This window comes from Eretmochelys imbricata, chromosome 14 (genome assembly GCF_965152235.1).
Source record: "Eretmochelys imbricata isolate rEreImb1 chromosome 14, rEreImb1.hap1, whole genome shotgun sequence".
NCBI classification, from domain to species: Eukaryota; Metazoa; Chordata; order Testudines; family Cheloniidae; genus Eretmochelys; species Eretmochelys imbricata.
Window position 1 is genome coordinate 12,744,188 of NC_135585.1, and position 16,020 is coordinate 12,760,207.

Below are 16,020 nucleotides of genomic sequence, written 5' to 3' on the forward strand. Positions count from 1 at the left end.
CACTTTCACTGTTCCCACAACACCTCCTTTGACTAATCCATTATCGATCAAGTATCTTTTCCTCATGTCCAACCTAATAAAACTTTCCTTCATGAACTGAATGTAAAAGGACATTTGGCTTCTATCTACAATTTTCCAAAAACCCTTAAAGTCCATTCAGACTTTCGTTGTTGTTGCTAATACGTCAGTCTAAACTTTCAAAGCAGTGAGGAATCCAGCTGTGCAATTCCTATGGATAGTCAGCTGCACGACTCACATGAATTAGACTGCATCTCTTGTTGTTAACTGATGAGACGATCACTTGAAGGCCATGTGAAAGCCCATTCCTAGAAACGCATGTGAACTGCATTAAGCAGTGAGAGATAATACCCATCCTGTTAAATCTGCAGAAAAGATTCAAGGAATGTTCTGAAAAGAAATTACTGCTGTAGAGACTATTGGCCAGATTGTTATATCTGTGGCACATGTATAAATCCAAAGATTTACAACAGTGTCCCTGAGATCAGATCCTAGCTTTGGATTGAAACATGTTGTGGAATGATGCTGGGTTGAAAGTATGTATAACTTACTAGTGCTTGTGTTTTGCAACTATTAAATTGAGAGTCACAGAACTGCTGAATTATTCTAGCAGTAGTAATTATATAACAAAATTCCTTATAAATTGTGAGAAGAAAACCAAACTTGATTTTTCAGAGAGACTTCTAATTCTCTAAATATGTGTTCGTGTGTATCATTTGTATTGAGTTTTTGAAGGTCATTGATAAAGATTTAATAAAACAAAAATGAATATTTCACTTTCAAATGGAATAAAGAGATGTGATTTCTTCCCCCCCACCAACTTAAATGACAGGCACCCATGGGGACGTGCTGGGGTGATATCTCAGAAGGAGTGCGAGTGGAAGTTCCGAACACAGACTGCAGCCTACCTACCAAAGTCTTCTGGATAGCTGGAATTGTGAAATTAGCAGGTTAACTTTTTTTTTTTTTTCAGATCATTTGTATCAAAATGATTGCAATTATAATTGTATTGGAGAATTCACAATTCAGGGAACTGAGCAATTTCTTTTAAAAGAAAGTAGGATGTGTAGAGATAAATATGGGCTTTAAGAAGCTATCATAGTAGTATCTGGAAAGTAATTCAGTGTTCTCTGTGAGTACTATAATCTACTTGTGTTTGGGAGGGAAGGGTTGTTTTAAAAGAGAAACAGATTTAGCTGAAAGTTTAGTCATGCATATGAAGTAATAACTAACCCAAAGCAGCTACTCCTCCAGTTGAAGTCAGTGAGAACTTTGTTGTTGTCTTTGAGAGCAATAGTGGGCTGCCCCTCAGAGCTATAACACTAAGATAAATGTTGTAAGATGTTGCAACTGTCTCCTTTGATGTGCTGTGGGCCTTCAACTCCAGTTGGCTTCAGTGGGAATTGAAGGTGCTTATTACTTCACTGCACTGGATCCTAAACTAATCGTTTAGCAAATGTCTATATAAAAGCTTCTAGTATCAACAGTTTTCTTTGAAGATGCTTTTCACCACATACAGATTATGTATGAATCTTTATCCTTGCAGAGGTAATAAGGGAGAGAAAATCCCACCTGACGAGCTTCCAAACTCCTCAGTTTTTCTCTTGTTCAGGTGTTAAACTCTGCTGGTTGGGCCTGTTTTGCGTTGGCCCAGTTTTGAGGGAACAGCTTCCTCATATCATGGATGATTCAGGATCAGGAAATATGAAATCAAATAGCTCCAGATCAGTGAACTCGTAAACTCCATTACTGATCTTCTTTCTTAGTAAAAAGACACTTTAATACAAAGTTAAAGGTTACATAGCTAAACACTCAAAAGTCAAGGACTGCGAAAATTATGATTGAACTACTTTTGCAATGCAGCAGTCTTCAATTATAAGGTCATATATTATATCTCAAATGTGATATACAGATTTTCCTACCATATCAGATACACATGTATAGTGCCTCATAATGTTTTTATTCTTTTGCATTGATACTAAATTACCTTAAAGTCAAGCAAGACAGCTTCTGAATCATGTGGTCCACTAAATTTTTTAATAGTATTCCACCCAGCATAATGTAAGTCTAATCTTTTATAACTTCACTCAGCTATAGCTTTTAAACATGGGATTGCTCTCTTTCAGGCTACAATGCTTTGCTGAGATATGAAGGGTTTGAAAACGATTCAAGCATTGACTTCTGGTGCAACGTGTGTGGGTCTGACATCCATCCAGTTGGTTGGTGTGCAACTAGTGGGAAGCCTCTAGTCCCACCTAGAAGTATGTAAATATTAGCACTCCTGATTCAGTAGTAGAGATTGTAATCTTCTACACTTTGTATTTAACTGACTTAATTGTGATTCAGATATCAAATAGATCTGGTTCTCATTTATGAATCATGTCTAAAGTTGTGAATAAAACTTGTTGCCTATGGGTCAACGAGGACCTGATCCTGCCAGCCTTCTCAGGAAATACCCCTTACTCGTGTGAATAAGGGTGATTAAGATCAGATCTTAAGTAATTAAATTAATCAGTTGCTAAAGCATACTCTATTTTATTTAATCTATTCTTTATTAAAATCTGAGGTCAGCTTCTGCCCCAAGATATACACACATACAGTTGTGAAACTGGAGCAGAATTCAGCCTTTAAGGTTTTGATATGTTTTAATTATTCTGATATTTTCATTCAGTATTTTAACAATCGTATATTGTTAAATACTGACTTTAACTTTGTATCACTAATAGATTAACTTAATTAGTAATCATTGACTTTTTCCCCTCCTTCATTTGCAACAGCAATCCAACACAAATACACAAACTGGAAAGCTTTTCTAGTGAAGCGACTTACTGGTGCCAAAACTCTTCCTCCTGACTTTTCTCAGAAGGTAAGGTAATGTGATTTTAATGATGTAATATAAACACAGCCTCATTACTGTGTGGGGAATTGAACTGTTTTGCAATGGTACTTTGCCCCTCTTGTGGAGGAAGATAGAACTGCAGCTACTCCCTTTGCCTTACCTCTTCAGTGGCTAGGTCAGCGGTGCAGCCCAATCAGCACACAGCTGTGGCCCTGCTTAGCTTTGCGCTAAAGGCTGCGGGCTCCCTGCCGCCCAGTGGGGCTCCGGGCTCCCAGCCATCCGGCCCCGCCCGGTGGGGTTCAGGTCCTGGCTGCCCCCCAAGCCTGCATGGTGGGAGTCAGGGTCCCTGTGCAGCAGGTTCCTGGGTTGGGGTCCTTGCCCCATGCCCTGCTCTCCACTCCTGGTCCCACTCTGTGGGGAGGTCTCTGGGCAGAGGGCGATGAGCATAGGGGTTTGTGGGAGGGGGTGAGGTGGGGGTCACTGTGGTTCTCAACCTGTGGCCCAGGTAACCCTTTGTGGGCCACATATTCAGCCCACAATGATAAATAAGTTAAGAACCACTGGGCTAGATAGAGAACATCTGTGTCCAAGCTTGTGATGTATAATTTTTAATAATCAGAGGGATAGCCGTGTTAGTCTGTGTCCACAAAGGCAACAAGGAGTCTGATGGCACCGTAAAATCTCACAGATCTATAGGGCATAAGCTTTCATGGGTAAAAAAAAAACACTTCTTTAGATGCATGGAGTGAAAATTTGCAGATGCAGGCATAAATATACTGGCACATGAAGAGAAAGGAGTTAACTTACGTGCCAATATATTTATGCCTGCGTCTGTAATTTTCACTCCATGCGTCTGAAGAAGTGGGTTTTTTACCCACGAAAGCTTATGCCCAAATAAATCTGTTTAGTCCTTAAGGTGTCACCAGACTCCTCATAATTTTTAAAAAATCTTGCATTTTGTGTATGTAGGAAAAATAAACAAAAACTGGTTTGTCTTCATCTCACATTACAAATTAACTGTTGCTCTGCAAGGTACTGTTATCAATCACTGATGACCTAGCCAATTCCCCGTAAAGTCAATGGAAACACTCCATTAACTTCAGTGGGAGTTGGATAAGGGGCTTCCTTACATAATATAGCTGTACCATTCCAGGATATTTTTTGTGAGAAGTTCGCTTTATGGATCTTACCATTATTACATCGTCCTGATACAGGAGAAAATTTTCATGGTAGTTTTTGCAGCCAAGAAACTGGAGACTTACTTTAGTGGAAGATTCTTAGCAGATGACAGGTGACTAAACCTTTTCCCTATTATTTTAAGGTGTCAGAAGGTATGCAGTATCCTTTCAAACCTTCCATGAGAGTAGAAGTTGTTGACAAAACGCATCTCTGTCGAACACGGGTAGCAGTTGTAGACAGTGTAATTGGAGGACGACTAAGATTGGTATATGAAGAAAGTGAAGACAAAAATGATGATTTCTGGTGCCATATGTACAGCCCACTCATTCATCACATTGGTTGGTCCCGAAGTATAGGACATCGCTTCAAAAGATCTGGTAAGCAAGTTGTGTTGCAAAGACACCTTAGTGGCTGGGTAGAGGCTTACTTGAAAGATACTTCATGCAATGATTTGGCTAAAAGGAGTATTCTGGCTGAAAAAGCTTTTAATTCGAGTAATTATATCTTCAAAAACATATGCATTGGTGCTAATCAAGACTTTTCAGCCACTAGGTCTCCATTCCATATGGTTTAGTTAAAAACTATCATCGGTGTTTCCTTCAGGGTTTGGAAGAGCTCAAGTAAACTTTAATGAGGCACCATCCATGAGACCGTATCTAGGAATGTTCACAATATAGGCTAGAGTAAACAATGGCTTCTGTGCACAAAGCCCAATGTTCTATGTATTTAGCATGTCTTGCTGCTGGCACCCTGGAATTACACAGCACTGCCTCACCAGCTGCCACCACCTACATGGTACAGTAAAGTCAGCACAAGTATCACTTGTAGTGTTGATTTAATTCAGTTTATTTTGCTGTGACGTCATCCTTTGGGTGTGCTTCATATTTTTGTATGGCAACATGTAACTGAATTGTAGAGGCTGTCAGAAGAGGGACAGAAAAGTAGAGGCTGACAGATGTGTAGTGGAGTTTTCATCACCTAAAATCAAAACATTTCTATTTTTTAAATATTTTGTGATCTTCTTAATGATAAATGAACATTGTCTGTTGCTAAGAATCTTTTTGCTCTTTTGCACATAAGCCACTCATCTGTAACATAGAAAAGGAATAAAAAAGCTCCATGTTGCATCAGCTTTGGACACTAAAATATCAGTATTTTTTATGGTTGGAAACCTTCATTGAAATCAATATTAAAAATAAAAGGGAAGCAGTTAGAAGAAATCATACTCACGACTGCTTCCTGGAAGTGGACAAAAGAGCTTTTCACAAAGCTGCTGGAATTTATTTCAGAGAAGAGGATCCAACCAGTAGCTGCAAACTGCTGCAAAGATCAGGCAGCTCCTCTGCTATAGGATCCTATCAGAGCTATGGATCCCACCACACTACAAAAATGTATCTCAAAAATAAGAATTTCTAGTACACAAGTGAGGTAACAAACAGCATGACTAGAATACCAAGATGTTTTAAATCAAAGTTTAATTATATTAAGCCTTGAAGTCACATATGTGTATAAGTCCTCAATTTGTCAGTTCTCTGCTTTAACTCTACTGTGAATGCAAACGAGTTTGACTTGTCAAACTTCTGCAAAAGCTTATATATTTCACTGAAACTTTTGTGCTATAGTCAAGCCTTCTGGGTATTAGTGTTCTCTGAATGCAGTCATATCTCTTGTCCACCAGTGTCCTCAAAATACATAAATTGCACGATTTGAGTTCCATTCCCAAATTGTCTAGCTGGCATACTGTGAAGGCCTGCTTATACACTTCGGGCCCACATGTTTGTAAAGTTCTGACTACCTTAAACGGTACAATGTCAGGAAAAAGTGTTTGCTTTTGGGGCATTCTTAGTCTCTTTGTAAATATTTACTGATTAATAATGTAACTGTCCCTTTTAGATATTACAAAGAAACAGGACGGACATTATGATGCACCCCCACATTTATTTGCAAAGGTAAGCTTGCCAATGAGAACTCTAAGATCATTTACATTTACTCAGAGTTGGAAGAGGAATTTTTCATCATTTGAAGGCAAAGCATAAATGAGAAATTATACCAAATTACCGTACAAAGGTCTGTCGCTATTGGAAATTACTTTTTTTTTTTTTTAATTTTATTTTGATGTAAGTAAAACTGACTGAGTTTGAGACGTATTTTGGTCTTTTTGCTGCAAACTTTGTTTCATGGGTGTGGTTATGTTTTACACATCAGTTATTCTTGTCACCTCAGCTAGCTGTGTAATGCTGTTGTTGTATGAATCTTTAGGTAAAAGAAGTAGATCCAAGTGGAGAATGGTTCAAGGAGGGAATGAAATTGGAGGCTATCGATCCCTTAAACCTGTCTGCAATATGTGTTGCAACCATTAGGAAGGTAAGAGAATTAATTTATATTTTTGTGGGAGATCGGGACATGAAGCCTGTTAATCCGATTTCCAGTCTTCTGTATTCAGTACTGCTGCTAAAAATGCTTTTTAATAAAGGCTGATATTTTATTTAAAACAAGATTTTAAAAAAGCAACCAATGTATTGGTCAGCAGCATGTACTCCTGTCTGCTTCTTCCACATCCACCTCTTTCAATAAAAGGGTAATGTGTGCAATTTGTGAATGCTTACCAGTGGCTTCCATTAATTAGCTACTTTCCTGTTACTGGGGTATTAAGAATGAATGATTGATATAGTGGCAGATGAAAAGTACCTGTATGTGGCATTCATGAACATTCAAAATTCCAGCCTGAACTTTGATTGACAAACAGTATGCCTGTGAAAGTTAATGTGCAGTGGAACCTCTTGTCTGCAAAATAGCCAGATGAGAATTAACAATCTAATCCCTCACAAAAGATTTGGATAATACATCTGCCCCAAAATATTCTTTCCAGTGTTTTTGGTTTTATAGTTTTTTTGTTTTTGTTTTATTTATTTATTTATTTTTTGCTGTGTGAAAGATCCTCACAAGCTAGAAAGGAAACAAACTTTACAAAGAGACTACACAAAGCACTGTCAAATACACAAAGGAAAAAATCTGAAAACTAAAATAGTCTCTAATCTCGCTCTTCTATTAATGTTGCCAGTTAATGATCACAATAGCACATACAACAAAAAATGTTGGAGAGAAGTGACTTTTTTCTTAAGTTGACAGTGTTCCTTATACATATTTGCGTATCATTTGTTTCATTTCTTACTCTACTTTGAAACATGACCTACTTAATTTTTAGCCTGGCCTTCACGGAGTATAAAGGTGCTTAATGTACAATATTGTTTTTATTTACAAAGGTGTTAGCAGATGGCTATCTAATGATCGGTATTGATGGCTCAGAAGCAGCAGACGGATCTGACTGGTTTTGTTACCATGCCACCTCCCCTTCTATTTTTCCTGTTGGTTTCTGTGAAATTAATGCGATTGAGCTAACTCCACCCAGAGGTACTTACACTATTCCGACCAACTTCTATTTTAATAATTTTTCAGTGGTATTGTATATAATCAGATTCTTTGTTTCTTCAATCATTTTGAAGCATTCATTTCATATTCAGAACCATCTTGATTTTCAAAAACAAACTTCAGCACTACTTTAAAATGGTCTGAAACAGGGATGTCAAACTTAATGTATAGAAGAGCCCAAATTGAATGTTTCTTTAATTCATGGGCAAATAAAATGAGGTTTGTTTTGACTACAAAAACATTAAAGGTATAATATGGCCATTATGTAACTAAACTTTTATTGAGTAAAATTAGTTATATTCAGCATCAATCAGTGTGGGGGTTGGGGGGAGAGATATGCAGAGCACTTCTAGAGCTATGTCAAGAATATCAATGCTAGGAAGTCTTGGGCCAGCAGAGGACTGGAATTGTGACAGAGCAATTGTCCATATTAAAAGCTTTGCGAAGTGTTGCAGGATTATTCATTGGGCATGATGAATTATTCTCTCTTGTTAAAATGCGCATAAATTTATCCTTCATACCAGTATCCATCAGAGTGGGAGGGGTTCATTTTTTGAACAAGGCCTAAGGAATGATTTTTGTGAGCAAAACTGCCTGAACACCATCATACATGTCTGCAGATGGTTTTCTGTTGGCTTCATCTCTAAACTTTATTATGTTGCTTTAGCAACATATAAAGGGCGGCATCGGTAATTGCATCATAGTAGATGATAGGTGCTCATTGTTTTGTTTATTTTTTTGTAAGAATTTTGTGTCTGTCCCTATTCATTCAAAATCTCTAAATTATTGGAAGGAGAAGGGGGGGAAGAGCCTATATTAGTGGTAAGTGCAAGTTTCTATTGCACTGAGTGCAGAGATTTTCTGAATATTGAGTGTACTGACAGTTGTACCTGCAACAAAATGAAAAACATTTCATAGCGTTCCCATTAGCTGACAAGAATCTGTTGGCTTTTAGCATTTGGCGAATCGGTAGCTGAGCAGATTTACCCTTGCTTACTGGAGCTGTAACATTCAGTGGAATTACTGCAGAGAAAATCCTGGGGATAATCTGGCCTGCCAAAAACATAGTCCATCCTGTGCTTTTTTTTTTTTTTAAAAAAAAAAAAAAGCTTTCTGTCCCCTCCAAAAAATAAGAGATTTCGGAGTCATTTACAGAATGAAAATTTAATAATGACAAAATGTATGTCTGCACACACTCTGGTAAAACCAGACTTTTAAATGGACAATACACTATAAATGATAGATGCCTGTCTTTGAAGAATCGTGAGTAAATGTTGTTCTTTAATCACTGAACCTACAAGAGAAGGTGAACTTCTGTTGTTATCATTTAATATACTGCCTCGTTTCTTATATCGTGGCAGCTCTCCTCCTTTTCTGCTTTTGTCTGCATTTCTTCACTTTCTCTCTTTAGAATTCTTGATAGTCTATCAATGGATGATACAGGATTGTTATTATTATAAATCATATTCAGTTTTGTAAAATTTCGTTTTGTGTATGACTAACAAACAGCAGTAAGAATGTTATAGAACTTTCACCTTCTTAGTAGGTTACATTATTTCTGAAGCCAGTGCATTATTATAATGATCAGAGCCCCTTTAATACCTGTGAGAGGTGTGTTCTAGTGGCTAAATTATGGAGCTGGGAATTGGAAGTCCTGAGTTCTAATCTTAGCTCTGGGATGGACTTCCTTTGCTCCCATCTTTCCCATAGGCTTGTTGTGAGGATTAGTTAGATAACGTTTGTTTAAAATAAAAAAAAAATTGAACGTGTGTTCGAAGATCTCTGTATGTTAACAAAAAAAAAAAAAATTCTTATGTGCACCTCTTGCCTTGTTTTCTTGAATCTGCAGCCAGTCAGACACATCTGTTTATGAGGGTGGTGTGAACTTGGTTTGCTGCCACCCTTTCCGTATTCATCTTGTTAGCTTGAAATTTTACAGTATGAGAAAAGGGGCCTTAAAACATAGGATTCAATCCTGTAAGGCGAAGAGCACTCTTGGCTCCCAATGAAGTCAGTGGAAGTCGAGGACACTTGGAACCTCTCAGGATTGGGACTGGAGTTTGGTGTTGAAGTTTAATTATATGTTTGAGGAATGTAGCCCTGTAATATTGAGCTGTGACCCAAAGTGGCAGCTTGGACTAAAACAGTGGCTTTCTCTCTCTCTCTCTCTCTCTTTTTTTTTTTTTTTTAGTTATTATTATTGTTATTCTGCACACCACTTTTTAAGTGAAATCTTATGGGGACTATCTTCCATCCCATCACTCCAAGCCCCCATCACCTCTTTGTGTTCAGAATGTCTAATTCCACAGACCACCACAAAGAAATCTGCAAACTATTGTTGGTCCACAGGACAAAAGTTGAGACTTTCTGGTCTAAGAAGCTGTCGGAAGGGAAAAGTTGCCCCAAAACAGTCCTCTATCCCGTGAAAGTTAATAGTCTAAACAAACATTAAATACATTATTGAGAAACAGTTCTCTCCTGTAGTTTACAAGGTGGAGAGAAGCCCTTCATTACCTCTGCTGCTACGTTTTCTAACCCTATGATCTATGTTTTAAAAACATTATTTCATTGATTGTGTTTTGGCCAGTCTTCTGCAAACAAATCCAACTTTTCAAGGATAAAATTATTTTTCTCCCTCAGAAAAGAGTAGATGATTTTGCAGATTTGTCTTTAGTCACTCATATCATTATAAAAAGGCTGTTATAGCATTTAAAGAGGTTTTCTTCTCGTTTGATTTGTGTGGAACCCAATATGGAGCAAAAACTCAAATTGAGAAAAATATTTTGATATTCGTGTCTAGCTTCTTTGTGTTTTTAGTGACCGTGTAGCACTGACAGTGTTGTTTTTAAATGAACAAAGTTTGCAGTTGATGTACGAAGGTACTATTTAAAATTCACAGGTTATGCAAAACTCCCTTTCAAATGGTTTGACTACCTCAGGGAAACTGACTCTATAGCAGCACCTGTAAAACTCTTCAATAAGGTAAGATAAATCATTGGTAAAGCCAACTGTACGGCATGTGTGCTATTTACAGTGGATTTTGTGCTGTAAATTCCTGCCTGCTTGGTCCCATAAGGTTAATCAGTCTCCTCAACTGTCTTAAATATGTTTCTTCACTTACGTGCTAATTGTTCGTGAAAACAGAGACAGTGATTTTCAAAGTCCATGTGAGTATGCTTTGAAAAATGTCTAGTAGAAGACGAGGGAAATTGTTTCTTAGAATTTGTGTGCATTCAGCTTGTATATTTCAGACTCTGAAAAAAATCTTACTATGGAAAAAATAGGAGCACATTAAATTACATAGATGATACCTTGGTATTTCACCATGTTCGCTTTCACCATCCGAATAATGCCATTTGAAATTAAACTTGACTGAAACAGCAGCCCCCATGAAGTATTTAAACTTCATGTAGAGTAAGATGTTAGACTTGGTTTCCTGATATTTGGCTGTCTTGCTTCATTCTCCTTTTCAGGAAGTTCCAAACCATGGGTTTCACATTCGAATGAAACTGGAGGCTGTAGATCTTATGGAACCACGCCTTGTATGTGTGGCCACAGTAACCCGCATCATCCATCGTCTACTGAGGATACATTTTGATGGCTGGGAAGAAGAATATGATCAGTGGGTGGATTGCGAGTCCCCTGACCTCTATCCTGTAGGGTGGTGCCAATTAACTGGATATCAACTACAGCCTCCAGCACCACAAAGTAAGTTGCTATGCATTTGTAAATGATTCCTCTTGCATCTTTTTAAATCTAAAATTTACCAGTTGCCTTCCAGTGTTTATACATGTGTGGTCATTCTCGTAACTTTACCCTTTTGGGTTGGGTAGCCAGCTGCAACAAAAAATGGCTAGACCCTTGCTAATTCTCAGAAGCACACCATTCTAATCTGTTTCACTGTATAACGAATAAAGCACTTCAGAGCATTTGCATGGCTGTGCTCTGTTTATTTTAAATCCTGGGGCTAACAGATGTTTGTTTGGGCCAGAGAAGAAGCAGACTGCTTAAGCATCAGGCCTAGATAACAACATTATTCATCATTTATAGCACAATCAGTTTGCATGGCACTTTACATTAAGAGGCCCTGATTCTGCAAACATGTGTTAGTAACTTTATGCATTGAAATCAGTGGTACTGTGCATATGCATAAAGTTATTCACATGCACAAGTGTTTGCAATATGGGATCTTGTAGTATGCACTGACTGAATTTAAAGAACCCAGACAGCCTGCTTGTGTGTCTATACCTGGCTTTTCAGTCCCATAAACCTGTCCAGAGCCTGGAGAGTGAATATGTAAACACCAGATGCTGTCTTAGTGTAGCTGGCAGCTTATGATTTGAATACTTTAAATGTTGGCAGGCTTTCAGGAATACATGAAATCAGTTCTGTCAACTGACAGGTTTGGTTTTTTTTCTTCTTCTTTGTTTAGACAAACATACTGGAGGAGTATAAACTAACTGTAATATAAAAATACATATTACAGGTTATGGCTGATTTGGAATGTTTTACTTTAGTTTATTCTTTAAGTGTTTTTCCTATTAGTCTGCCTTACCATTGCTTATTTTTGCTCCATTTCTTTTATTTCATTCTTTGATCTTGCCTCTTCCCATTCTTTTAATAATTTCTCTCTTTGCAATCTGAATTTTTGATCTCTCTCTCTCTCTCTCTCTCTCTCTCTCTATTTATTTCTGGCTTAATTTGTGTGTTTGTGTCCATTTTTCGTATGTAAATCTTCTTTGTGTGTCTGGTTTTCTAATCTTTTTCTGTTTCCATCTTTTTTTTTTCCTCCCGTTCCTCCCAACTTTCTTCTTGTCTTATGTGAAATCAGAGTGGCAGAAAGACTCGGTTTTATGATGTATCAGCTGTACTTCTCTAGTCAGGAAAATGATTGCTATGAATAACTAATTGCTCAAAGGAGCAGAGCTATGGCTCTTGCAGCAAGTGTGTGTTGTCCCATAATGATGGATGAGATGACTATTTGTAGCCTGTTAGGTCAGGAAACATGATATGGGTAATTGTGTTCCAGGGGCTACTGGAATGGGTGCTGTTCAAGTAGAGGATTTTTCTTCTGTGAATGTGTTCTGTTTAACATAGGCTCTGTCTTCGTTCGTTCGTTCGTTCATTCATTCATTCATTCATTCATTCATTGAGGAAAACATTTTTTTGTGAATTTTCCTTAGCATGAAAGACTGTGCAGTATTTTCCCAAAGCATTAATTCAGAATTTTAATTCTTAATGTTTTTCAGCATCAAGAGATAGCCAGTCAAGTTCATCAAAGCAAAAGAAAAAGGCTAAGTCACAACAGTACAAAGGACACAAGAAAAGTGGGTGACAAAGTGGTGCTTATATGCCCTTTCGCAGCTGTTAAAAAGTTGTGCAATTTGTCTCAAACTATTCTGGTTGGAAACGTTGCTTGCGTGTGAATAAGTGTTATGCTTAAAGGTGCAGTATGCCATAAAAGGAGGCCTTTTATTAATTGAGAAACATTATTTTTTATAACTTGCAGCAAAATAATCAAATGGAAAGTAAGTGGTTTTGAGAGGATTGATATTGTTCATAACTTCTGTGTATATTGTTCATGGACAAATAAGTTAAATTATTTTTGATACTCCTAAAACCAGTTTTAGGTAAGGAATTCTGTATAAGCATGAAGATATAGTAAAGCAGTCTTGAGCAAACTGCTCATATATGTATGGCTGTTCGCTTTTTAACTCTTTTTGTAGCAAAGCTGTAGAAATAAGATCAAGGTTGTTTTGAACCAGATGGTAAATGAGATGTAGAAAACCGAGGGCAATCTATCGTCCTCAGTTACTTCATAAAAACTAAAATTTGTCTCCTCTTGCAAAACAATACTAATTTTTAAATTGACAAGTTTATCAATTTTTAGGGTGTGGGGCAACAGTAGAAAGCTCTTAATAATCATGTTACTTACAAAGGTACTTAGTAATATTGCTATAGTTGACTACTCTTGTCAATGAGTATATAGTATTACATTTTTTTTTAAAATACTAGGGATTTAACAACTGTCCAAATCCTTTCCACATTTGTAGTATCTCCCTGGGAGCAAATTGTTTGTTTTCTTCAAAAATTCAAACAAATCTGTTTAATTATTAAGTTACAATAATGCACCTTCCCTTCCCCCTCTATTCCTATTTCTGTGACTCTATTTCAAACCAAAGCTATTTTCTGTCCCTAACAAAGGGAGTAGAGACAGCCAATCACAAGAGCACTTTGTGCTTTCTTCTACCCTTTCTTGTTGGAGATCAGATCCATCTATATTTATCTTAAATTCACATTGCCCCTTTTATTCCAAAGGATGCCAAGGCATTTTTCAAAAGATTGGATGCTTCTGAAAGAGAGCAGTGGAGGATAGCACCAACCCATGGTGCATGGCAAATTTTTATGCAAGACGGTAAATTTTATACAAGAACTCAGGGCAAGCTCCTTATTTAAAAAAATAAATAAGTGCCACAACATCTTGAATATCTAAGCAGAGCTGACACTTAATTTTTAAAACGTTTGAGAAGAACCCACGTACAGTGAGAGGAGTTCATTTATCTGCCTAATAAGAATGAAGAGCCAATTCTATAGTGTCGTAATAAGAGACGCTAGTTAGAAGACAGCCTACTTATTCCTGGAGCACTAAGCCATTGCCATTATTCACATTCTTGATATTTCCTTGGCAAGAGGTGGTATTTCCTTGGTGTAGGAGAGACGTGTTTTGTAATAGCAGCTGATACTTTGTGCTGAAGATATAGTGGACAAAATTAACTGCAAGAATAGGCAGAATGCAAACCTATCAATTTTTAATCCTTGTGGATTGCAAACCATCTCTTTTGCAGTCCAGTTGCCTTAATGTTGGCTGCCAGCGAGGCCCTTGTATTAGGAAGTGGGCAATTCTGCTGACACAGGACATGACTTGCCCACAAGTTGGCAGACTTAGGTGGTTAAGAGCTGCATGACAGTCCTTAACATAGTGCTGGAAGAGATCCAGGGTGTAGAGCCCTGATTCTAGGGTTTATCACCAGGCTTAAATTCCAAGTTTGATCATCACACCTTTACTACCATTAAGCTCTGTCTTCTCTGACTCTGGTCTATTCAAATGTCTTCCTGCGGAGTTACCAGTTCATTGTTTTGTAATCTTGAGTTCGTTTAAGTGTGAAGCATTGAATACTTCTAGACTTAAGAAAGCTCTCTAGCCTTTGGCACCTCCATTTTGGAGGAAAAGAAAGTGTTTGGGTTTTTTACTCTTTTTTTTTTTTTTAAATATGCTTTAAAGGCCCTTATTACTACTTGCAAGTTCCTAATAAGCTTGAACATTTTTTCTTTACATTAATCAAATTAACTGCTGTTATTGCAGCCACAACGTGTAGCTTAAAGACACAAGACATTTCTAATTTACAGTTCAATCCATTTAGGTTGTCGGGTTCTACATTTTCACTCTGAAGTGAAATTGTTAGGATTTTACTGGGAAAAACCTGGATTTCAAAATATTTCTACGTAAGAGCATATACAACAATTAATTTCTTGCTGATAGGGTGTGCCATCTTTAGCAAATTTTACAAACATTAATCCTCATACCTTTTGTGAGGTAGGCATGATCTGCAAGCTCCACAAAGAAAGTTTTTTGAAAACTTTACTGAACTCTTCCTAACGAGGATTGTAACCTCCTACTTTAAACTTCTCTAGCCTCCTTGAGGCTCTGATATTCCTTTAAAATTCATTCAGCAGAAAAATCAAGTCTGCGGGGATGGGAGAAGGGACAGTGTTAAGAAGACCTACCTACTGAATTTGACCCTTTACATAGCTTGCATTTGCAGAGCTGCTTTTGAGTTTATCAGAAATCCTCTTCAATAAATAACTAGAAAACAATGTTTTGACTGTACTTGTTTACAAATTAGATGATTTTCAATCTCTGTTTATCTCAGTTAAACACCAAACCTTGTGTTTCACTATTGTAGATTCTTGGTATCAAAAATACTTGAGTCATGGAAGAGGAATCTCCCAAAAGAAAAAGTTGGTGAGGCCGCAATAGGCAACTATAACAAGGTCAATGCCAAGGATCTTTTAATCTATAAAGAGGACTAAGATATCTCTTTAAATATTCAAGTGGACAACAAAGTTCAAGTATGCACAAGGTGATGAATAACCAACGCTTCATGCAGTGATTAATTAACTTAAAATGAGGAGCACCCTGAAATAAACGTCTTTCGAAGGGGGAAGCCAAATTCTCTTATCTATCTTGAAAACAAGCTTTGTAGCATGGAGAGTTCTCAAATGAAAGCAATACTGTTTTGTAAATGTGTGGTGAGAAGGCCATCCAGCTGCATTGTAGGTATCTGCAGTGGAAATGCACTTCAGAACAAGTGAGCCTTGTCATGGCCTCCCTAGTTTCACGCCAGCCATATTACAACAGTGTGAAATACAATCAGACATCCATTTAGATGTAGTTCTCTTCGCAACAGCTCTGCTCAATTATTTGGAGTCTGTAGCAATGTTGCCTACTTCACCTATCTTCAGACTAGCCACTGCCACAGTTTCCCCCTCTTGGG

The 16,020-nt window shown here is 37.5% G+C and overlaps 1 protein-coding gene across 8 annotated transcripts in view; it reads left to right on the forward strand.

The window, feature by feature from the left end:
• MBTD1 (mbt domain containing 1) overlaps positions 1–16,020 on the forward strand; it is a 56,059-nt gene that overhangs the window by 20,147 nt on the left and 19,892 nt on the right. For all 8 annotated transcript variants that reach the window (XM_077834199.1, XM_077834194.1, XM_077834196.1 and 5 more), the window contains exons 6-15: positions 851–968; positions 2,145–2,279; positions 2,796–2,884; positions 4,179–4,413; positions 5,930–5,985; positions 6,296–6,400; positions 7,300–7,447; positions 10,365–10,447; positions 10,939–11,173; positions 12,715–12,792. In XM_077834199.1, coding sequence (XP_077690325.1) covers positions 851–968; positions 2,145–2,279; positions 2,796–2,884; positions 4,179–4,413; positions 5,930–5,985; positions 6,296–6,400; positions 7,300–7,447; positions 10,365–10,447; positions 10,939–11,173; positions 12,715–12,792 — 1,282 coding nt within the window. The remainder of the gene's footprint in view (positions 1–850; positions 969–2,144; positions 2,280–2,795; positions 2,885–4,178; positions 4,414–5,929; positions 5,986–6,295; positions 6,401–7,299; positions 7,448–10,364; positions 10,448–10,938; positions 11,174–12,714; positions 12,793–16,020) is intronic.